We start from the raw sequence: 23,900 nt of genomic DNA, 5'->3' as shown, positions 1-23,900 counted from the left end.
TTGCAGCGTTTACCTTGTGAATCTGCCAGGTGCTGGGTCATCTGCTGTTTACAGTGTGGAAAAACGACCCGGTAATTTATCTTTTTCTACTTGGACCATTTTCACACACGCACAGGCACCCCCGGCAGACGGAATGGGAGCAGCGGTGGTTTCGAGTCGCCGGCAGTACCTTGGAGCCACGAGCGCAGCATGCACCACGTTCGCTCCGTGCCCCGCCACACTGCTGCTGCTTTATGCCGTACTCGGCATCCCGACCGCTCGTGGCTTCGGGTAAGTGAATGTTTCTGAAGCCATGTCCATGGGGTGATATGATAAAGAGTGAAAATCAGTCCAGGCTCTCTGCTTTCACGTTGTAAGGCACATAATTGCTGTCTCGAGCGATTTCTGTATTTCTAATGAATAGCGAAAGACATTGTTCTGAAGTTAACGTAGTGCAATGTGTCTGCCTTGAGAGAAGTAATCCCGTTTGATAAATCTGAGACGACAAATCGCCACGGTCGTGTTGTAATGCGGAGTTCTGTTTGCAACATGCAGCCTCCTCCCGTGCAGGCTGCCTGACAGTGTGCTGCAGGGACGGGGTCTGGCTTTCTCCGAGTACCTACATGGCAGGAACCCGGCTGGTAGTTGTTTCTTTCTCTGCTAGCTTAATAGATTTTGCTCTTTTAGAGGAGTGCAGTCAATCAGTGACTATAATCTTTCCAACCTAACTACATTTTTCCACTGTTCTCTGAACTTCGAGCTCTGATTTCATGCCTCAGTGAGCTGATGAGTTTTTGTAATTCCTTTATTCCATGTGAATTTTAATATGCAGTAATGGGAGCCCCTTGCCAGGCACTAAATCATACTTAAAGCTTCAGTTGATGCTGTTCCTTGTCTTGGTGGAAGATTTGGGAACACTGCTGTGGTAGTTTACTTGTCAAAGTGGGTATGAAGACACTAATTGTCAACGTTTTACTGAAGCTTCCCACTTAGATGAGATGCTGCAAGGATACATTTGTCTGGGGTGAGGATTGAATCAGAAATACCGAATCCACCGAAAGAGTGGGCAGCATTTTAGCTGTGCATCGTGGAAGCCTTGGAGACAGCTGTCACATGAGGGGGTGAGAGCTGGGGTGAAGAGTAAAAGCTCACACTTGGGCTTCAGGTTCATTACTGGGATGAATGGGATTAATGGGTTTATGACTCTATTGTGAACCAAGAACAGTGTCTAAGCCTAGTGGGTTTGGCCGGCTTAAGAAAGAATCGGCTGCTCGGCAAAAGGAGGTGCTTAAACCTGGTTTTCAGAAGTGCTGAGTGCACGCCAGCCTTTGGCAGTGCAGCTGGTGTTTGTCACGGAGGTGTCCAACCTTGGAGCTGCTCGGCGTGCGGGACGGCGAGGTACCAAAGTGCTGCCCGTGCAGCGAGCGGCCGGGAGCGCTGGGACGAGGGCAGCAGCTAACCGACGGTGCAGATTTTGCCACTGGCCACTTGGCCAGGTGGTTTGGTAGGGCTTGCACAGCCCGAGTTGAAGCCCAGGCTGGTGGCACGTGGGCTGTTTCCCATGCTGGCTGGGTCAGACGTGTCCTGCAGCCAGCCCTCCCGAGTCCTCTGCGGACTTGCTCTCGTCATGGTGCTGTAGAGGACTGATCTGCTCTTGGGCATTGAAGAGCTGGTCAGTTTTCATACAGGATCAATGCCAGTGGGAAACAAGTTCTGAAATCTAGAGGTCGCATGGAAGATTTGATGAGGTCTAACAAGTGTTTATTCTCTTTGGCATGTAGTTTTGCCCAGGTATGGGCCAGGTTGCTCTGTCCTCACAGCTCGGTGGTTTCACACCCTGAAGCTCTCGTGTTGTTGACTGCAGTGGTGAAAAGGAGCCACTCACCCTCGGCAGCGCCACCGGGAGCGTGGCCGGCAGCAGGCATCCCCGCTCCGTCAGCAGCCTGCCGCAGCCCCGCGACTGCGCGCTCTCCACCTGGTCCTCCTGGAGCCGGTGCGATCCCTGCCAGAAGAAAAGGGTGAGTGCTTGTGGTCTAGGTGGGAATCCCGGGAAACCGGGAGGCAGAGCCTCCTCCGAGACCTGTCTGTGGGGTTGGGCACAAACAGCGGGGAGCTGCCGAGGAAAGCCTTGCACAGGTGAGACTGTGGGCTTTGGCTTTCAGGTGGCTTTTAGTTCTTCAGCTCAGCACCCCCAGTGCCTCCAGTGCTTTCCAGGCTCACTGTCCTGAGAAGGTGTAAGCCCAGGCTGGTGAAAGCACAGGCAGGAAGCCCAGGCTTTGCAGGGACTTGCCAACACGCTCCGCTTCTTCCAGCATCAGTCGAGGCACCGTCCCCACTAATGGTCCCTCGTGGGACCTGGAGACACTCGGTGCCTCTCAGGATTAAGATGCTTTTTCTCCTCTGCCAGTGAGCATTTTCTACCTGAGAAGCCCCATCAAATGGAAGTAATGATCCCAGCAGCGTAGCGAGCAAAATCCCCATTGCTAGGGGGACCGCTGCTAACGAGTTGGAGAAGCTGTTCCAAGGCTTTAGCGGGAATAACCAGTGATGGGAGATGGGAAGAGTGAAGCTTCGTATCAAAGAGTTAATCTTAAAAGCTGGGAAAAAAACGGAGGGCTAACATATTGGATGGAGTAATTGACTGCTTCACAGCAGTGTTGTGGGCGGAAAAAAATCCCTAATGATACAGAGGGCCAAGTAAATACACTGACAGAAAATAACAGGGGATGTCGTTACCAGCGCTAATTGAAAGAGAGGAGATGTAACTGAATCCTTCCTTACTCTTGCAAATGCCTGCACTACCCTGTCAGGCTCATTTAAACAAACTGTCAAAGAAAAGCAAACTTTTCCTCATCCCTTCCAATCCTCAGTCCTTCCTCAGTAAAATTAAAACTGTTACAGATCAGAAACCTTTGAAATGAGGCATGTTATTAGCATCCTGCTTCTTTGCTGACACTTTTTTTTCTTTAATATGACAGTGCTCTTTAGATCAGATCTCCCTGACACAAAGTTTGTTTTTTTAACTAGGGAAGCGTAAAATTCACAATTTCTGTACACTTGAGTCAATATTTTTTATTTCATCACAGTACAGATTTGCCCGCCTGGAACAACCTTCTCAGTTCAATGGAGATCCCTGTGATTACCCTGACAAAGAAACCGAGGACTGTGTTACAAACAATCCTTGCAGGAGTAAAGTTAGATGTGAAGGTTTTGTGTGTGCAGTCACAGGTAAGGACTTGGGGAGGGAGATGTGGTGGTGCTGGGGTGGCACCTCTGGCACCACTATGCTGAACTTCCTGCTTCTACAAGAGTTTGCTGGGCCAAGGAGATGTCAGGATTTGGGCCGGGTCCATCCATGCTTGTGTTGTGTTTGCATCAGTGATTGTGAGTGAGCCTGTTGGCCAACACCTGTCAGTATAAAGCATGTCTTTAAAATTTCCAAATAGGAAACTAAACCCCGATTTTATCAGTAAAATCTGGAGCAGAAGCGGATCTGACAGCAACAGAGGATGCACTGGGCATCCTCGAGACGTGCCCAGGAGCACAGCAGGTTATGATGGCATTTCCCTCCATCCCCATCAATGACTAATTAGTCGGGGACACTGTGAGCAGAGTGGGGAAGCAAGGCAGTGGTCAGCTGTATCCAAAATTTGATCAGCCTCTACTTTGCATCTGCCCCCTGGCAGTGGAGTGGAAGGTATGCAGGGAGCAGGGCGTGGGGCAGAGGGGAGCTCAGCACCCGAGACGGGGCAAAGGGGAGCGACGCTGATCTCTGGCCGCCAGGCTACTGGTTCTGGTGAGGCTGAAAAACAACTCGGTAATTACAGTCATGGGAAGGGTGGGGGGGAAATACTGCCATAGACAAGATCTGCTGAACAGTCTCCAGCACGTTTGTTTTATCAAAACTGAAAAGTTCTATCAACTAAAAATTCTATTCTTTTTCATACTTTTAATTATGGTGGGGAGGTTTCTAGGTTGAACAAAGAATTTTAAGATTATGAAAGTTTTGAGCAAAACTGAGCAGATGGAGTTTGGTGATCCATGCAGACAGAGAAGAAATCTTTTCCAGCTAGATTTGAGCCATACGTTACAGTCTTTTATTTTGTTTCTAGACTCGGAGTCAGGGAGTGTGTAACAGTTTTATGAGTAATTTACACCTTGCGTCCTAGGGAGATGCATTACACGGAGGCTGCTCTGTAATGGGGATGATGACTGTGGGGACCAGTCAGATGAAAAAAACTGCAAAGAAGTGTTTAAAAAATGTCACCAGAAGATGGAGCAATACTGGGGAATAGAGAATCTGGCGAAAGGGTGAGTCGGTGACCTTCATGAGATGTTTTCTTAAGGATAAGAATGATCTTATGTGGCTTCAGACATGAACATAGAACACAGCAAGGCTGTCCCAGTGGCTATATCCAGGAGCTGGTTAGGATCCAGCAGCCTTTGGAGTGCTGGTCCACATCCCGGTGGGAAAAGCCTTATTGACTCCGTGAGTCTTTCAGGGAGAGACAATGTGAGCAGAAGTCCCCGGTGTTCCCAGGAGTGCTTGTGCACCCTGCAGAGAGCATCAGCTGAGCTTGCAGATGTGTCCTGCGAGAGCCTGCGCGTGCTCTTTGCATTGCCAGAACTTGGTGAGTGAAGAGGGAAGTGTCGATGCCAAACATTTCTCTAATGTCTGCAGGTACTTGCACTTAAATCAGTCAGTGGGAGAGTTTCAGTAATCCAGTTATTTTGCGCGGAGGTAAGTAAAGTTAGACTTTGGCCGTTTTCAGTCTGTGGGGAGCAGGAATGTCCGAGCAGGAATGTCCTAGCCTTTGGGAACCGAGACACTGCTTCAGGCTGGGCTTTTGAAAGAAAAGCAAAGGAAGGTTTGTTAAAATCTGAGGATAATGTTATATCATTCTTTATAGAGGGACTTAAATCAGCATCTTGGTTTGTCTAAAATCTGAACCCAACTGTGGATTGGTATTTTTGCACAGTATATTGGTTTTGGGAGGGGTCAGCACTTCTGAGTTTTCTTCCACAGCAGTGACAGACAGTGGAATGTGTGTCCTTTGCATGAGTAGGGTAGGATTAGTCTGCGTGCTAGCAAACTCCAACTTTGCGGGGATTAAAATCCATGTCTGAATTGATACACTTTTTGCAGGCTAACAATGTGGCAACTTTCTGTAAGATCAGACTGTGTGAAAAGAGTTTTTCTCATTCTGCAGAAAAAATAAATGCTTTTTACATTAAAAAAGGAAAAGAAAAAAAATCATACAGCAGGGAAAAAATTATCATTTCCTCCTTATTCTCTAGAGATACGGCTGCCACACATGTCATTGCTAACGCTTTGTACTTCTGAGTTTAATCAAAATTAAAAATAATGTTGGACAATTAAAAGAACATGCTTCTCATCTCTTTGAAGCTACAATTGCTCAGTAATTTGCTTTTAGTGGACTTCCCTTCTTTTCAGAGCTGTTCGAAAATTTAGTTAATTTTAGATATCTGTTCTAAAATACAAGTTAGTATTTTACAGCTTCAGAGTCATTATCGTGCATCCCCAAAATTAGGAGAGGCAGATCTAACAGAGAGCTGGGGCACTAACAGGACATGACATGGTCTATTAGTAATTTATCTCTTTTTTTTGGTGAAGTTTGATCTAATGACTCTTGTTACAATTTGAGTATGAGTTTGTTGGAGGTGAGTGCCATGTCCTCAGCTGTGTGCCTTCAGGGTGATGCGAGGGTGTCTTGACAGTTAGCAACAGATGGGGTTTTACTGCAACAGATCCCACCAGCAGCAATAGGAAGAGCAAACGATGGGATTTAATCACCTCATCAAAAAAGACTGCAGTGCTACATCCTTTCTTAGAGCAGACAGGTTAAGATTACTGTCCATCATCCACTAAAATCAAGGGGAAATTTCCCAGTAATTTCAAGGAGTAGTTGAACAATTGCTTGAGTACCTTTATTTTTGTTCCCTGAAAATCTGTACTCTTGTCTGCTGACCTCGGGAGGTTCCTTGACCAACCTGGTATGACCGATAAACCAGAACAAAGAAATACAAATGAAAAATTAGTCTGAACTGATCCCATGGGTTGGCAAACCTGTCTTTGAAGATCCTGCTGGGTACTGCTGCCCTACAGTGGGCATTTGGGGATGCTTGGGCTGGGCAGCCTGGTGGGTCAGGGGTTTGGCTGGTCCAGCTGGTTCTGCTCTTCCATGTGGAGTTACAGTAGAGGTTATCAAAGGTGCCGGTGCTGGTGGCAGTAGTGCTGTGCTATGATTCATAGCTGAGTGGTGAAAATTGCCCTTCATATCCATCCAGCTGTCAAAATTCAACTGTCTTTTGCTTTCTTGTTAATCAGTTAGGTTTTTCTGCAGCAGCTGGGTTGGTCAGGCAGCAAAAGGCATTGATGCTTACTTCTAAATGGATGCATCAGCCAAGGCATTTGATGCTTACCTCTAAACTGATGATAATCATAATAATTTGCTGTTATGCTTCCTATACAGGTTAAATATCTTCACAAACAACTTGGAAGGATTAGTTCTTGATCACAGGTACTACGCTGGCGGATGTTCTCCCCATTATATCATGGACACACGATTCAGAAAGCCATACAATGTAGAAAGCTATACACCAGAGGTACGTGCCAGATTTGTCTGCAAGTAAATGTAGGTACGTATATTCCAACAAATGCAGTGTGCAATCCTGATAAAGCTTCGTTACTAAATCATTTTAGAAAAAATGGTGAAATCTGTGAGACCAAATGGGACAAGACTGAATTTAGCCCTACTTCTAGAACATCATCATACCCCACGCACTCTGTGAAGTTGGACACATCCCCTGAAAGTATCCATGTGCACTGGAATGGCAATGTTTCCTTGGACCTTGTCATTGCAAAACCAGAGCCTAACCTTCCCGGTGCCATCTGTCCAGGAGGGCCCAAGAGCCACTCGGTGGGCACTGGGAGGTTAATTTTAGATGGAATTGTAGAGTGCCTGGAGACCCAGGCTGGGAAGGCTGTCCTTGTGCAACCGCCTAGGATTTAGCAGTGCACCACATGCTTTGTGTGAAAGCTTACTTCCGTGGTGCATCAAAGCTGTATTTCAAATATTATATATTTGACCTTAATGCTTGTGATGACATAGCATGGTATTTTGGAGTGTTGCCCACTAGGAAACCTTTTCCTTTTAGAATTCATTCTTTAAATGGTGCCTGTGTTTAAGTTTTCACCTTCTTTGCATAAGAGTGACATATTAAGTAAAAGCCTGAGGTCTTTGCAGTGTGGAGGAGATAGTAGCTTTCCTGCTGCTGTAAATCAAGTATTCTTGCAGCCCCAGTGTTAATAATAATAGTGCTTTGCAATTATACAAAGCTTTTCGTCTTCACAGTGCAAGTATTAATTCACAAGTACATTTGTATCTGTATTGCTTCCCCACGCTTCAGGTATACGATCACTATGCAGGAAATCAGACGTGTTGTTTTTGCTTTCCGTTTAGACCAAAGGCAAATATGAATTTACAATGACTGAATATGACTCCTACTCAAATTATGAAAGCAGTGTCCTGAAGGCAAAAGCTTCGCAGTCGAGCTTCAGCTTTGGTATAAAAATACCAGGAGTGTTTGAACTTGGTTACAATTCAAATGACAACAGGTTCAAGAAGTTCATTCAAAGGATGAAAAGATTTTCTTCAACTGTAAGCACTGCTCTACTTAATTCCCTGCTGACGTGTTACCTCTGTGTGTGTGTGTATCGGTGTGATCCTCACCATCAGGTCGGCAGCCATGACTAGGATAAATGAAATCTTTCCCCCTGATTGGATTTTGCCATTTGCATCGATCGAGTGTTAACTAAGGCCATTACACCTTCATTTGTGTTTACAGCATCCAGGAGCTCTTCATTGTTGGCCGGGGCCCGGACTGCCCAGCCTCCCCCACCCGCCCCAGCTGAGCGCAGTCTGTCCAGTGTCCTGCTGGCCGTCCGCGTTTGGGTTTTTGTAGTGAAGTCACTTAAAAAAATGAAACCAAGAAGCCGGTTCAAATGGCCTCCCCTCCATCCAGTGAACCTGCTAGTGTGAGAGGTACAAGTGGCACTCCTAACAGGCTGTGCATGCTGCGCCCCAGCCGGGGAGGTGCTGAGCATCTGGCCCTGCCAGCCGTTGAAAAGCTGTTGCCAACCGCTGCCACCGCAGTCTGGTGGGAGGCGCCTGGGTGCAGCCAGCACAGTGACTCCTCCAAGGGAACCTGCGCAGGCGGAGCTGGGGCTTAGCTGACGAACCGGGGAGCCCCCAGTTCCCTCTGCCCTACGGGTGGGTCACAGTGACTCCCCAGCACAGAAATCTGGGGTGAAAGGAGGGCAGATGGGATTTCCGCAGTTCCAGGAATTTCCGCACCAGTACACACAGCCCAGAAAGTGGTCTGCAGTGGGGACAGCTGCTGCCTGTGCAGTGTCACCTCACACGTGGGGGCCGTCCCTCCTGTCGGGGGGATCAGCAAGGCAGGGGCTGTCACCACGGTAAATGACAATGCAGCCAAGCTGTTCAACAGTAGGGCAGCCTTGACAGTAGCATGGAGCAGAACGTGCTAGCAGGCCTTCCGAGGGTTTAATTCTAGACTAGCACAGGCCGGTTTACTGCGGCCAGTGTGATCTATCTGCTGAGCACATCATTTGCCAGATCAGGACACACGCACCACAAAATACGGATGGCACAATCACTCCCAGCCTCGTCTGCGGAGATTTGGTCACAACTGTGATCTGATGCACCCTTCAGGCTGGCTGGAGATGCTTTAATCTATAACTCCTAGGACTGCTTTATGAGGTTCAATCTGAGGTAGTGTGCACCATCATTTGATTTCTTTTTTTCATCTGTTACTGCTGTAAACAAAGCTAGCTCTTGTCAGAGGTTTAATAGCATCACTGATCTGTCTCTCCCCTCGGTATGCAGTGCGCTCAGGAACAGCAGAGTATTTATTCCTTGTTGCTATTAAACTTGCATTTGCTTCCTGCAAAGAGGCATTTCCCATGACAAGACCAGAGGTATCTGAGAAGCATTTGCAATAGATATCCAGAAAGAAATGCAATACTAAGTCTTGGATTTTATTATTTAAGCTACAGAGTTCTGTACTGAACCCCGCCATGTGCTTGTCCTGCTGGGCCAGACAACTGGACACTAAATCCTTTGAACATGACAAAAGACCTGTTCTGTTCCTGACTTTTATGCCAGAAAGGGGAGATACTATATTTATCCGTGTACACATGTATCTACACAGAGACATATAAATGCGCGCGTGTGTGTGTTTTCTTCTTTCCTTTCAGTTTTGTTAATGGCATATTGTGTGGATTATAAATATTAATACGGATCAACCAGAGACTTACCATTTCACATATAAATCATCATGATTTCAGATGTCAGAATTTTTCAGGAGGGAGCTTGTGAGAAACAAAGGCTCGTCAACATTATTAAGGGTAGAGCAGTCTCATGGGGTGCTGCTTGTGTCCTTGGAGCCTGGGGGTGTCGGAGCAGAGCCTGGAGCCTGCTTTTCCCCATGTCCCAGTCATGGCCTGAGCCAGCACCCAGCCTGTAATGGGTGGCTCTCCCTCTTCCTTCCTCCCTCTGTAATACCAGTCAGAATCCCGATGCTCAGAAACTAAAATTTTTGGTTTTGCTAAATTAAAAGATTTCCAGTTGAAACTGTTAAATTGAGAAATCCTGAGCAGAGTTAATTATTTAATAGCAAATAGCTGCACATTGCACAGGAGCGACATCCCTCACCCCTTCTGGATTCCCTTGTGTCTCTGCATTTCGTGTAGTCCAGCAAGTTCGTTCACGCCCGCTCTGAGCTGGCTGTTGCTGTTTATAAGCTGAAGCCCCGAGCCCTGATGCTGCATTACGAGTTCCTGCAGAGACTCCATCAGCTCCCGGCAGAGTACAGCTACGGGGAGTACAGGGAGCTCTACAGGGACTACGGGACCCATTACATCACGGAGGCTACCGTCGGTGGCACCTACGAGTATACTTTGGTTGTGAACAGCGACGAGCTGCGAAAGGCAGGTACGTGCATGTGATGGTGGTGCCAAAGCTTTAGGGCCAGCTTTTTTGGGGGGAAAACCCCTCTGTGGGCACCCAGTGATGGTTCAGGTCTGAGGTCTGACGCGAGAGGTGGTAGAAGAAGGAGTCAGCAACATCTCGGAGAAAACCTGCGGGAGGCAGGGGAGTAGAAGTGCTCTGGCAGTGACTGAAGAGCCTGGTTTTCAAAGCATGCTCGGCATCGTGAGCTTCATCTAGCTCTCAAGCTGTGGGTGCTGCCAGTTCACAAAAAAGGGCCCTGTAGCAACTATTTCAGATGACATGTTTTGGAGGCTGACAAGATGCTGAGATGAATGAGAAGCATGTAGCATAATGCTTTTGTTAGCTTTGAAAACCTTTACCTACGTTCTTTTTCCATTGCCTTTCAAATGACAGTTTTGAAACACCTTTAGCCTCAAGAGCTTTTCCAGCGTGTAGGAAACAGTAAATAATTTGCTGGGTGACTCTTGTGCCTGACATCGCTCTTGCTCTTTGACTCTGGCTTCCTTTTTTGCGAGAAATGATGATTGTTGTGTAGGCTAGAGCGAGCCGTGTGACATTAATCAATAGCTGCACTCTCTTATTTATTCATTGGCATGGGAGTGAGTAACTGCCTTCACTGTCTATTTGTGAAAGCATTTAGTGGACTCTGCTCGGTGTGACGCTCAGTCTGTTTGCTCTTCTGCTGGTCTAGGAAGTTGCTTATCCTGTAGTCAGATGCAGCCCGGAGGGACAGCATTTAGATTCAGATATTCAAAACATTAGCACTGCCCAATTTCTCAGCTGTTGGTGTGGGTCCATCACAAGTCACGTTTGCTTGAGCTATTACATACTATTTTTTGCATCAGAACGCTGCCTGTCAGTGTCTGCTGACCTAGACCAGGATTCTGCAGTAGTACCAGTGTTTTCACGCTGGCCCCAGTGCTGAGCTGGGCTGTACGTTCTCACTGGGGTTTGGTAGGTCCAGTCTGAGAATGCAGGCTTTTTCCTTCAAGTCCATCATCATGTTTGTCCTGTTTGTGCTGGAAATCAAGGCTGCTTTTGCAGATCTGGTATCACACGCCAAGTCACATGGTTGGTGCTTGCACTGCTCACACATACAACCCAATATGCTGGATGTGCCTGTGGTTCACAATTCCATACTTTCTGTGGGAAAGAAGGCAGGACAGCGGTCTGGGTTGTGCTGTACAAGGGATGTCACAAAACAGTGGCTCCTGCCTGCAGGTGCTTGTGGACTGTGAACGTTAATAGGGGCCATCATGTGTCAACCCAAAACTCAGTGCGTCCTCTTTGCTGATCAGATGTATGAGGAGAGCGTAAGAACAGGACAGTCATAAAGTGGTACCTGTGTTGTGAGCTCATGTAAACACTTGTGTCATCAAGACAGGAGTTTAGTTTAAAACTTACAGAATTCTGGGAAATGTGGGAGATTACAACACAAAAAAAAACAGAGAAAGAAAAGAGATACCTGAGTGTTGTATCTGGTGTTTCACAATCATAACCGCTTGAATATTCTTGTCAGGACAGCAAGGAGTTTGGAGAAGGACTTTCGGAAAGAACATGTAAAGGATTTGCAAATTTTTACATGCGAGGGAAAAAAAAATATACTAGAGCTTCATGGAGAAACTTCCATGAAAAAAAATTAAGGCTTTTCTGGCAGCAAAGAATTGGAGATGTGAGCTAGCAAAAGGAAGGAAAGCTACGATTACTCTTACAGTGCCTGTCTCCTGATGACGGGGATGGGTGGCGAGTATTCCTTTGTCAAGGACATGTGGCATTTAAGTCACAGGCCAGGCTCCCACCCACTGCAGCTCTGCATAACCCACTACAGCTGAGCTGGTGATTAATAGCCTCCTCTTCCAGCATTTTCCTTGCATTTGCACTTAGTTTCGGAGTTCTATAAAATGTAGAGCTTTCATTTCATTTCATATAGATCTGTTAAATATCCCCAAAAAAGCTTCTTCATCTCATCTCCTTTTTTCCCAAAGGAAAAATATTTATTAACTCCCATTTTCTGTGTATGTGGATAGAAAACAGTTGTATTAAAACGCTACAATGTTTTGGTGTATATTTAAGGTTATTCGCTGAGTGATGTCCAGAAGTGTGCACAGCACGGCTTTAACATTGGTGCAAATATTGATGGTGTCTATCTGAAGCTTGGAATGACTGAAGCTGGCTGTAAATCCCTTTTGAAAGAGATTGGAGGTAAGCATGAAACACTTCTGCCATTTAATTTCTAGCCTTTGTCGTAGCAAAAAGAAGATTTTGTGGTCTCGCCTGCCTGAAATATTTCCTCACTCCCTTGCAGCTGCTTTTGGGACCGCTAGGTAACCCCAGGCAAGCTTAACAGAGGTGTAGATATCTCAAAGCTTGGGTTTTGGCAAGTTTTTCTTGGCTGGTTAGATCAGAAATACCGGCTCGGGGTCCCAGGGAAAAGCAGGGACAGATAATCCGTTACCCACCAGGCTGGTGCTGTGTTACCGATCCACGCATCTCTCAGCAGAGGAGCCCAACGCGCCCCTTTTTGCACCCAAAAAAGCCCAAGTGGGGAAAGCAGGGAGGGAAGCGTGTGTGGGAGCCTCAGGGGCCATGCGGGAAGCTGGGGGTGTTGCAGTGGGAGGAGGGCACACCTGAAGGTATGCAGAGGAGAACAGGCAATATTCATGGTGGTGAGGAGCACCTGTGGAAGGGCCTGCGAGCTTGTAGCCACAGAGGAGAAATGTAGGGGAGAGGTAGAGGGTGCATGAGAGGAGGATGGGGGTGTTGCCGCAAGGGAACAGGAGGGACACAGGACACACAGCGTAGGAAACCAGGCGTCAGGTGTGACACACTTGTGGCCTTTTGCCTTTGCCCTCTCAGTGGGGTGGGTCATATACAGGGGTGTTCTGGGTTAGCTTATAACCCCACTGCAATCCCCAAAGAGATACCTGAGCAGAGTTAGCCACTTTCTGAATGCATTTTTGCAGACAGCACCTCCAAAAAACAGTATGTGGAAGATTTCATCGCCCTTGTTCGTGGCGGAGCGAGCGAACACATCACCGCGCTGGCTTACAAAGCCCTGCCAACGGCCGCACTCATGCAGGAGTGGGGAGATGCTGTGCAGTACAACCCTGAAATCATAACGTTAAAGGTACTGTATCCTTCGCTTCATGCAGCCTCACGTAGCTGAGCACCTTGGAGAAGTCTGTGTTTAAATAAACAGGATTTAAAGAAAAACAAAACACACCGGGGAAATTCCTAGGGTAAATAATTGACCTGTATTGTACAGCACAGTTTCGCTAAGACTGGGTTTTCAGAAAATCAAAGGTGTGATGCATTAAAAAGGTGTGGTTGGCAGTACAAGAAGCTTTAACCCTTGCCACTTGGCTGTGCAGATGTGATCTCTTGCTGCCTATCAAGCAGATCAGATGATCCGCCTTCTGTTTTACCAAGGTATCACTTACCAAAAATGTATCTAGCAGCATGTAAGTTAGAAGTGAGCAGAAATATGTAGCAATTCTGCCTCATCGTTTTTAATATCAAAGTAAGTTCACTCTGAGTGAATAGTACAAAGGTGCAAGAGGACATCCTTTTAAACAGGGGTTTGGACTGGTAGTAGTGGAAGTTGATTTTATTATTGTATAATTGGTTTTAATTATAAAATTTAATTTTACGCAAAAATATTTCGATTTGTAAAAGGTGTTTGTTTCTCATTGAAAATTCTGACTTTTCAGTTAAAAAAAAAAAAAAAAAAAGGGTGAATTCTAAAACGTGTGAAGCAAACCAAAACCCATTAATTTGGGAATATAGCCAGTGCCTGTCCGGCGCTCGCTGCAGCGGGGGCAGCTTTCCCAAGCCTCTGGTGCACTGAGCACCTGGGCAGGAGACGACAGGAACTCAACCCTCCGTGCTAGATCCCACGTACAGAAAATTCTCCCACAAGAAATGGTGATGTTCTTTGTCTCGCCTGGCATCAGTGGCCAGGCTGCCCAGTGAAAAAACCCAGACAGTGTAATTTGGATTTGGTATCTATAATCCTTCATTTCCATACCAATATCCCTGTGGGGCTTGAAGATCAAAAGTACCAGCAGAGTGTGACTAAATGTCAGCCCAAGAATGCTTAGTTAGGGAAAACTAAAGCAAATCAGTTCATAAATCATCGGCTGAAGGGACTTGGCAGGTCACTCCTAGTGTATTTTCTCATTTGTATGATCTGAATTCAAAAAGCAAAGTATGGATCACAGATAATTGATGAAGAGTGGATGTACAGCAGTGGGAAATGAGCAATTTTTGTTTCATTGAAACATTCTTCTGTTTCTTGTAGCTTGAGCCTGTGAGGGCAGCGGGGTGCTCCTTCATGCTTACTGGCATCTCTAGAGCAAGGATGGGAATTTGGGATGGATCCTCGGATGGCATGTGCCAGCGTTGTCCCACTGGCATTAGTGGGTGACTGGCAGTATTGAGACCACACTTTAACTTCCTCTTGTGTTCAGGAAAAAAATTAACGAGCGGGTCAAAGTCTCCTTGGTCCCTGCTGCATGTCCGCCGTGTTGTGCCCCCACTTACCTCCTCCCACCGAACCCCTCTGCCGATGCAGATCACAGTCCTCTCTCTTCTGAAGGCAGTGGAAACCCTTACCTGGGCTTCACACAGAGAGAAATCGCCCTTGAAATGCAGTAGTAGTGGAAGTTGATTTTATTGTTGTATAATTGGTTTTAATTATAAAATTTAATTTTAGGCAAAAATCTTTCTATTTTGCCTATTTGCACCGTTGCACGGTGAAAGTGCAAATTGGAATGGCCATGACCATGTGCCTCCGGCTGTCCTGTGTAGAAGGAATGGAGGAGATTTTTGGGGGTGCATTTTTGGGGGTATCTTTTTTAAATCCGAGTAAGAGAGCACTCAGGAAAGGTAAGTTTGAGCAAATTTGATCTAAAAATATCGATATCAGGGAAGTGGATGAGGAAGGATTTAATGAATCTTCTGTGAAGCTTTGCCCATTTGTCAACTAATGGTAGGGCTGTTGTATTGTGTCGTGCGTTTACAACTGCTTTGGTGGTGTAAACCCAGGGGAGGATCCCTGTAAGTATTCCTGACATCCCTGCCGTGTTCTCCATGAGGTTTAAGGAAATACCAATTGGAAATCTGGAGCCTGTACCACAAAGCCTTAATTTCCCTCTCCAGCTGTGCCGCCACCGACCCTGCGATGCTCGCACCATCCTGAACTTGCAGTCGAGTGCGGTTTCTTCCCTCCCTTTAGGCAGAGCCGCTGTATCAGCTGGTGACTCCGGCTGACTTCGCCAATGCAATCACAATAAAAGAAAACCTGCGACGGGCTCTGGAGGAGTTTCAGCTGGAGACCAGTTCTTGTCGCTGTGCCCCGTGCCATGGCAATGGCATCCCCTTTTTGCAAGGTAGAAAGATTTTGCACCTCTCCTTTACCCTATAAGAGAAATGTGCTTGGGATTCGTGGGGAGTGAGGAATCTCGGCGCATAATCTGCTCTTTAGTTTCTCCTGTAATTTCTTTTTCAGGTAATTAATTTATTTTGCTCTAAGTTGGTCTATTTGTAGAGTGCCACTGGTAAGTAAAGGCAGTAAAGTCAAGGGATGTGTCTTTTTAATGGGAGTGACCATCTGTATCAGTTTTGTGGAAGAATTTGTTCCTTCTCAATTATGCATTAAAAAAAAAAAAAAACTTGACATCTTTAAGCCTCCTCCTTTGCTTTCAAGATTGCTTCCATCCTCCTGGAGAAGCGACTACTGCCTCAGCATTAATTAGTGTTTGTAAAAGTGTTCTGAAGATGAAAAGCACCATATAAGTGCCAAGCACAGTTATCACCGTCACCTCCCCCCATTTCCAGTAGAAGCTGTCCTTTGTAAGCAGGCTGTGATTTAAAAATGAAGGGGGAAAATCATCAAATTGAATGAAAACTGCACTGCCTAAACAGAGATATGTGAGGTGATGAGAGCTTCTAACAAAGGGACTATTTTGTCAAGTGCCTAATTCCAATCTGCATCTACAGAAATCCTGATGAGAAATGTTATCTTCTAAATCCATCTAATGCAGAAATGATTGCTTCAGGTACCAGCTAGTTGATTGTAGCACTTAAAGGATTTGTCTGATGATTACCCTTGTTTAAATAACTTTTTAGGAGCTGAGTCAGGTTAGCGTTTCATTTAGGATCTCCTCAACAAGAGGTTTTAAGGGGCCGTTTGTTTTCCTGGGTGGGAGCCATCCTGCAGGATCCTGCCATGGGATGCGCACCGCAGTCAGAGCAAGTTACGGGGACTTTGGCCCAGGTCCCAGCCGGGACGCTCCTGTCCCGGGTTTGCTCCCTTCAGCTCTCCCAGGATAGCTCCTTCGGAGAGGAGCAGGGGGCTGCGTGGTGCCCCGTGCCGGCTCGCTGCGCCGGTGTAGCTGCGGTTGAATGAGGCGCAGCCGCAGGAGAGGCGAGAGGGGCGGCAGCGCCGGCCACAGCTCCCCTGCCTTGCGGCTCTTCTGTGCTTTCACCGTCGGAGAGAAATTCTGACGGTTCGCCCTTCCTCGCTGAAGATGAAGTACTGAAAAGAAATGGGTGTCTGCAGGGAGATGTGACGTGAAGTCTCTAAACCCACCGTCTCTGCTTACTTTCAGGAACCGAGTGTGAATGCTTGTGTCCCCTGGGCTACAGTGGCACTGCCTGCCAGGGCAGCGGGAGGGGAGGTAAGAGGTTCCCCAGGCCTGGGGCAGGCCCGGCTGTGGTCAGGAGTGTCCGGGGATGGCGGCGGATGGACGGGCAGCAGTGCCCAGTGCTGGCTGTCCCCACTCTGCCCGGCACAAGGGGTCAGGGTCCTGCAGAAGTGACAGACAGACTGTGCCTGCCCTCTTCTACATTTCGTTGCACTCGGGAAAAGGTGGCTTTACTTCAGCAGTTCAAAGCTGCATAAACGTGCCTCGCAATTGTATTATAATACAAAGTCCTGCTTAATTTACAATCCATGGCGAGCCTCAGGTCTTCTCCATCAGCTCTGTTTCCTAAGTTTTTCCCTTTGATACAGCCAGTGTGATGCAAACTGTTTTCCCCCAGATATGCTACCATGCATTTTAATCTTAAAATCTGATTATGTTGTTTTGAAGCATTTACTAATGCTTCTTGGTCACTTTGTATCGCTGCTTTCTCCTGACTGATGTTCTTAACTCCTTCCAGTTTAGGATGATCTGTGAATTTAATCATTTTGTTTACTTCTTCCAGCTCATTAATTTAGATGCTGAATAATGCCAGATCTCAGGCACTCAGAGCTCTGGCACCATCCCACAATTTGATGCACTGCGTTTATCACTGGCCTTTGTTTACAGTCTTTTATCCAGTTCTTATTCTGCATGACTGTGTCCTAACTAAACCAGGCTGAAATACATTTTAAGCCAAGATTTCACTCAGAAGGGGATCAATTTTGTAGGTGTTCCTTAGGAAGTCCATGGAGCCTTAAACTGTGGAGTCACTTACACCTTGTTCCAGTCTGCTTACCACACGTGTAATCGCATCCAGTCCTCCCAGAGACTCACATCCATCCACTTGTCAGCATGCAACTGCCTTTCTCACTCCCCTTCCCTCCTTTTAGGTATTGCCTCCACGTGTAGCTCCATGATGCTCAGGATTTTGAGTTCATATCACTCATGTGTTCAGGGTCCAGAAGAAACAGTGTAATAGGAAAAGCAATGGATGGAAAGCTGAATATTTAAGCTGGTTTTCATTGAAGACGAACATGCTAACGTTTCCCCTCGCACCTCAAGATGTGGCTGACACAAGTTTAGTTACTGTTTTTCTTACCTAGGCTTGGACTAAGTGAGAGAGAGAAGCGTCCTACAAGCAGATTTAAAACTAATTGATATTTTTTCCCTTGTCCTTGCTGCAGAAAGCGTAGTTTGGACAAACACCAGCAATGCTGAACAGAGAATGAACATCTTTGAAACAATCATTTATTGTTAATGAGTCAACGACGTTGTTAGTGGTGTGGACAGGGGCAGAGCTGTTTGTATTTAAATGAGATTCGGGGAAGCTGACAGCTCTTCCCATCTAAAGAACTGCTTTATTCTGACAGTCCTTTCTGGCTTTGGGTTTTTTTTCCAGATGCTGCTATTAATGGAAACTGGGGTTGCTGGGCCAGCTGGTCTCCCTGTTCAGGAGGTCAACGAACAAGGAGACGACAGTGCAACAACCCTCTCCCACAAAACGGTGGTTCGTCGTGCTCAGGACCAGATACTGAGTCAGCTGCTTGCTAGAGGGAATCATTAAGAACTTACACAAAACTGCCGAGTGGTTTGCAGACTGAGTGGGAAGATGTCAGCTGACTGGCTGCTGAGCTGGCCTCGCTCTGCTGATGGGTCTCATCCAGGGGCGCGGAAGTTGGAAACATTTCAGGAGACGCTGGGAGCTGGGTGTGTGTTATGAATCACACCTTCAGCCACGCTTTGCAGTTGTCCCATGGGATTGAATGTGCTTACTGTTCTTAATATTTTGACTTTTCTCTGTCTTTATTGCAATGGGCTAACCGAGACAAGCTTTATCTCCAGCCTTATTTGATAGCTGCATGATTTTAAATTTTACTGTTCCATTGAGATAAGAAAAGACTGTTTGATCTTACATGCACCAGAATGTGCGCTAATACGTGGCTTCTGTGAAGACAGCTGTGTCATGTGGAGCAAAATACAGTGTATTAAAGTCTAAATCACAATGAGCACAATAGTATCTAATGTGACATTTAAAGCTGCTCTGCCTCACTACCCAGTTTCCCAATTTATCCTAGTTAACGTAAATTGTCGTATCGTCGTTGTATTAGAAACTGTCTTGAAGGAGTAAAAACCAAATTGTGAAGAACAGTCTGTGACACCAAAGTGTTTGTAGGCTATATAGTGGTTTTACTGCTTCCTCCGGGGTGTTTCTGAAGTAGAACTGATACGTGGAGAGTGTTAGATACATCCTGCTGTGCTCAGATGCACCGATGCTCTGGTTCCTTGGGAAGGGGAGGGAAGGACACAGGGATGCTACTGGGACGGGGAGCTGGAAAGAAGTTGCTGTGCCTTGTGTTGCTTGGGGCTGTTGGAAGGCAGGAGAGATGGCTGCACTTGCAGGAGAGGCTGTACCTGGACTAGGGGCTGCCACTCCGGGATGCCAGGACCCTCCGCTGGGGCGGGATGAGCAGCCAGCTTTTCTGCCGTGGGCAGGATGAATGGAATGTTTTGGAACAAATGTCTTTGCACATCCCCTGAAATCTTCCACCCTTAGTAGTTGCCTCTGGCCCAAACAGGCTCTGGTTGATCAGGTTGATCCCGCGAGAGGCTGGATTTCGGCAGCTGCATTGCTAGTCCACCCTGGTTAGGACATCTGAGATGGAGAGAGTTTGCTATGGATAGAGCCAAAGCAAAGTGAATGGTTTGCACTTTGTTACTGTTCCTGGAGCCAGGTCAAACAAATGAGGAACTTGTAATACTGTGCCCTGTTTCATGACTGACCTGAGCCTGGAGCGTTCCAGGAACCTGCCTCCTGCCGTTTTGTTGGTGGTTAATGATTTTTGCAAAGGCATTGGTGGCACAATAACTTTGCTCCAGAAAACGATTCCACCAGTGCAAAGTTGTTTGTAAGTGTTTTAAGTCTTCTAACATCTGCAAGGTCAAACACTCTTCCGACGGTTTTTAGACATGCTGGTGATGATGGGTTGGTATCACCAGTTTCTCTCCTTTCAGACTGACACTGTCTAAATGTAATTCTTACAAGAACAGCTCAGGCTCTCTGACATCTGAACAATGGAACATGCATTTAGTTGTAGCCCTCATGCCGCCTCCACACTTATCAACAAGGTTTCTGTGACAGCTTTAAGAAAGGAAGAGCACGTTGCATATGTAAAAGAAGAGTGCTCTGTGCTCATGATGGGCTTCGTAATTGAGCTGCCAACCCCAAACATTTCCGTTAACCACTGCGTAACTGTGGTATCTTTTGTGTGATGGAAATTTGCCAAGAGGTTCATTTCAGATCATGGTCAAAGAGGTCACTGCTTAGACCAGGTATGATCTTCAAAGCTTTTTAAAGGGACACGGTGGAAGCTCTTCAGCAGAGGACCCTGCTCATGGTTCATGGGTGCCTGTGAGGACATGTACTGGTGCGGTTGCCTGCCCTTCTTGAGAAGCATCAATGTAATCTGGTTAAGGAACTTTCTCAGGTGAGTTGAGTGGCTTTTGTAGATTTAACCACCTTTCCTGATCACCAAGCTGGACTAAGCACTCTGACGTAGCCATAGCATCTGTCCACTGCTGTGGTGAGCAGAGCCAAATGGAGCGACCTGAGCTGGGACTGCTGTTCCCGGAATTGAAAAGCCCCGATTTCGTGAAGTGACAGTGCCTGGGTTTGGCTATTTCAGAGGTTTTTTGGAGGAAGAGAGGAGAGATTTGGCAGTCTTCAAGATCAGCAGGATAGTCAACTGACATATGGTTTAAGTAGTGGTTGAACACTGAGCCTATCGGCTTAGAAGCCTCCCATAAAGGACATAACTTTATCTTGTCCTTGCGATTTTGTGCTTTGATTCAACTAATGATTTATTATGACCTAGAGGGTAATAAAAAATACTATGCTGAAGCTTTTATTGTTTCATTTTGGTACACATTAAATTTTGGTACTGTCTTTTACTGGCGTTTCTAACATCCACATTCGGTGTAAGTTCAGATTAATGGCCCACGTATGAAAACTTGGAAAGGCTGCGGGCAGGCTGCGTGCGTGCTCAGCACAGGCTGGGCGGCTCTAGCCCATTTCTCTGGTTAAGACACTTGTCTCGATGGGCTGTTTCACAAGCAGTTTGCTTGTGGAAAAAAAGAAAGAAACTGGGTGAACGTGGAGAAGCTGGATTTTCTCCACCCTCCTGCTTGGAGATGTTGCTGCTGTGACGTGTGCTGGATGCAGTCAGAACAGCTTGGGAAGCTCCCAAAGGGTATTTTAGGTAAGTTGTAATTGTCACATCCAGCTTTCCCAGGACAAAACCAACTTGACTCTTGCAGCCCCTAACATCTCCATCAGAGGCGGGTAAGTCAGACTGGTTTCCAGCCTGGATTTGCTTGTTCCCTGTCTTTTCACATCACACAGACACTTCACATTTACCTGTGAGGGTGGAGCGTGGTCTAGGCTGTGGCTGGGGACTTGCAAACCACGCGGTAGCCGTAGTATTGCTAAATCGCTGTACCATGCTCCTGTTTCTCCTGCAATCAGACGAGTATAGTTGTTCCTCCCCAGGTTCTCTCCCAGATGGAGAGATTTTGCTGAAAGCAGCCCAGCAAGTCCATGCAGAGGAGTCAGTTCCCACATCTCCAACTCCTAATCCTTCTACCTTGATGGCTGAAGAACCCAGTGAGCACCAAAGATTGCAGGTCAGATGATGCCTGCAGATATGTCTTGCTTTTATAACCTATTTTCACACGCCTCTGCTTCTGTAAATCAACAAAGCTAGAGATGAAGATAGTAGTTATTACCATTATGAGCATACATTTTTTACTTATTTGTAATGTGAGTCTGCTGTGGTGGACACGACAGAGCAGCACAAGAAATGCCAGTCCCTCCCCAAACTGTCCAGAATCCGGCGTTTCTTTTGTTTCAGGTTTTTCTGTGGTAGGATTAAATGTTTTGTCTCTTCCCGTGCTTCTGAATTACACTGTGTAAAAAGGAAGGCAAAAATTTTTGAGCTGCTCCTCTCCTGCTGGGGAATTTTTGCCTGCTCTAAAGTGGCAGGCTCGGAGGGATGCAGGCGTCAGGGTAGTTGGCGTGACATTGACCCTGAGGTGGAAAACAGCTCTGTCTCAAGCACTGCCCTTATCTGCTCCTCTGTTAGCTGGTTATCTGGAGCCTGCACCTTGCAACCTCAGGTGTATTGTCATCAATCACTGGCATTTTTCTGTTGCATACCAGTTCCTCTCTGCCCTTCCTTTGTTAATAACCCCGTTTGCCTATATCCATAAAAATATCTGATTGTGATACCATTTATCCAAAGCACCATACATCCATCATGTACTTATGAGTGAGATAAACAAGGTCTCCTGGGAAATATGCCGCAAGAAATATATAGGATAAATAACTATATCAAATGTATGTCAGTGCGCAAGAGGGGAAAATCCATTCATTAAACCCAGGGTGGAACTGCAGTGGTTTATTGTACCCTCTAAGCTTTTAGTTTAAGTAAGAAACGTACATTTTTGCTGCTTATCTCATCTAGCACAACTCTCATGCTGGCCACTTCAGCGTGAGATATATTAGCTTCTTTGACTGGCGTTGTAAATGTGTAATTGCTCATAATCTTTTCTCTTTTTTTCTTCCCCCCAGACCGTACAGGCAGCTTTTCCCTTTCTTTTGACTTCAGCTCGCTGCTCCCAAGTTTCAGCCACGTAGATGGATGCGGCGGGGGACTGGAGTGGGAGGAGAGGGGCTGCTGCCAAGCCGCTTTGGTGTTTGGAGGGAACCCCTGGGATTGTGTTTCATTGTCCTGGGCAGCGAGGTGAACGATGAGAACAAACAACTGCAGGTAAATTTCTGCTCTTATTTATATGTGCTTCGTGGTAGTATTTCATACGCAGTTTCTTTAATCACTTGGATTTATTCTTTTTTTTTGCGGTTCTCCAGCCTGTTGTCTGGCCTTCCAGAAGCGGCTGTAGAAGCCAAGGGTGCAGGTCACCCTCCCGCAAGCCCCATCCCTCCCCAGCCTCCAAGGCACCAGATCTTTCTGTTCATTGATTTCTTCCCTCTGGTCACAAAAGAGGTGTGCTCGGCTCTAACTGGGGTGGCTTTACGCTCGTTTACTCCCAGGCCTTTCCGCGAAGCCGAAGCAGTGGGTGTGGAGCTGAGAATCACCTGGGAGCCAAACTGGTCCTTGGGGTAAAAGCACCCCAACACCAAACTATTGATAAATCCACTGATGGGAAAACTGGTTCTGACCATCCATTTCACATTCCACTGGGATGCCTGATTCATGCCGATGTATGGGTGCTCCGTGCTGCTGCATTTTCCCAACATAGAAGGCATCAGATTCAGGCCCTTGGGAGCAAATTTATCTCTAGGTGAATATCCCTCTTACCTGGAAAAGCAAAGTTTGCAAAAAGGCCACAGCTTTGCTACTCATCATAGGGGTTTTCACAGAACAATTATATCTCGGTGTTGGAGACAACATGGTTTGGTGTTTTCATCTACAAAAGCAACCGATAGTTTTATTTTCAAGCAAAAGACAAGTGAAAAAATTGTCCTTTGGCAAACATGCACACAAAAGAAAATATGGGGCCAGATCTTCAGGTAGCATAAATCAGCTGTGGCGAAGGAGCAACACTGATTTACATCCTAAGTGTCAGGCTCTAAATCACCACTGACACACTGTTGAAAAACAAGCATTTCCAAGAACCAGAGCTATAGCTGAGCAATTCCTTTCACTAAGCCATGATTCCTTCCTACTCCCTTTTCCCATTCAAATGTATATAGAAGTGCTCCTTTGTGTTCTGAGGTTTTGTTGCTGTTGTTGCTTTTCATAATGCCTGATTCCTTCTCGGAGCTTTTGTTTCTCCCCTACTTCCTTGTACTGAAAAGCACAGTAAAAAAAAAGTGCCATTTGCCTCCCGTCCACCCCAGGTTTTTGTGGCAGTTCATTAAGAAGAGGGAGCTGTGGGCTGTCGCCGCAGTCTCTGGACGCAGTTCAATACTGTGTGTATTCTTGTGGTGAGATTTACGTCTTACATTCAAAAAAGCCCCTTAAATCAAGCAGCCCGTTAACATCTTCTCCAGCTCTGGGTGCCTGGGAGATAAAACGCCTGCGTGCTAATAGTCGATTCATCACTGATCTTAAAGAGGAATAGCCTTCGCTTGTGTGTGAGCATCCTCGGCCGAATAGGTGTG

General features: G+C 46.5%; 1 protein-coding gene across 1 annotated transcript; it reads left to right on the top strand.

The window, feature by feature from the left end:
* The first annotated feature begins 53 nt into the window (after positions 1 to 53).
* On the top strand, positions 54 to 18,868 carry C8B (complement C8 beta chain). The gene is made up of 12 exons (XM_005440432.3): positions 54 to 270; positions 1,844 to 1,997; positions 3,066 to 3,207; positions 4,149 to 4,290; positions 6,474 to 6,606; positions 7,464 to 7,661; positions 9,776 to 10,016; positions 12,108 to 12,236; positions 12,998 to 13,161; positions 15,271 to 15,424; positions 16,646 to 16,714; positions 18,120 to 18,868. Exons 1-12 carry the CDS (start codon positions 134 to 136, stop codon positions 18,269 to 18,271), a joined length of 1,815 nt encoding a protein of 604 aa, XP_005440489.1. The 5' UTR covers positions 54 to 133; the 3' UTR covers positions 18,272 to 18,868.
* The last annotated feature ends 5,032 nt before the right edge of the window (positions 18,869 to 23,900 follow it).

The sequence above is a fragment of the Falco cherrug genome, chromosome 12 (genome assembly GCF_023634085.1).
Source record: "Falco cherrug isolate bFalChe1 chromosome 12, bFalChe1.pri, whole genome shotgun sequence".
Taxonomy (NCBI): Eukaryota; Metazoa; Chordata; class Aves; order Falconiformes; family Falconidae; genus Falco; species Falco cherrug.
The sequence above is the reverse complement of the archived record's forward strand: the minus strand, read 5'-3'. Positions and strand labels throughout refer to the sequence as shown.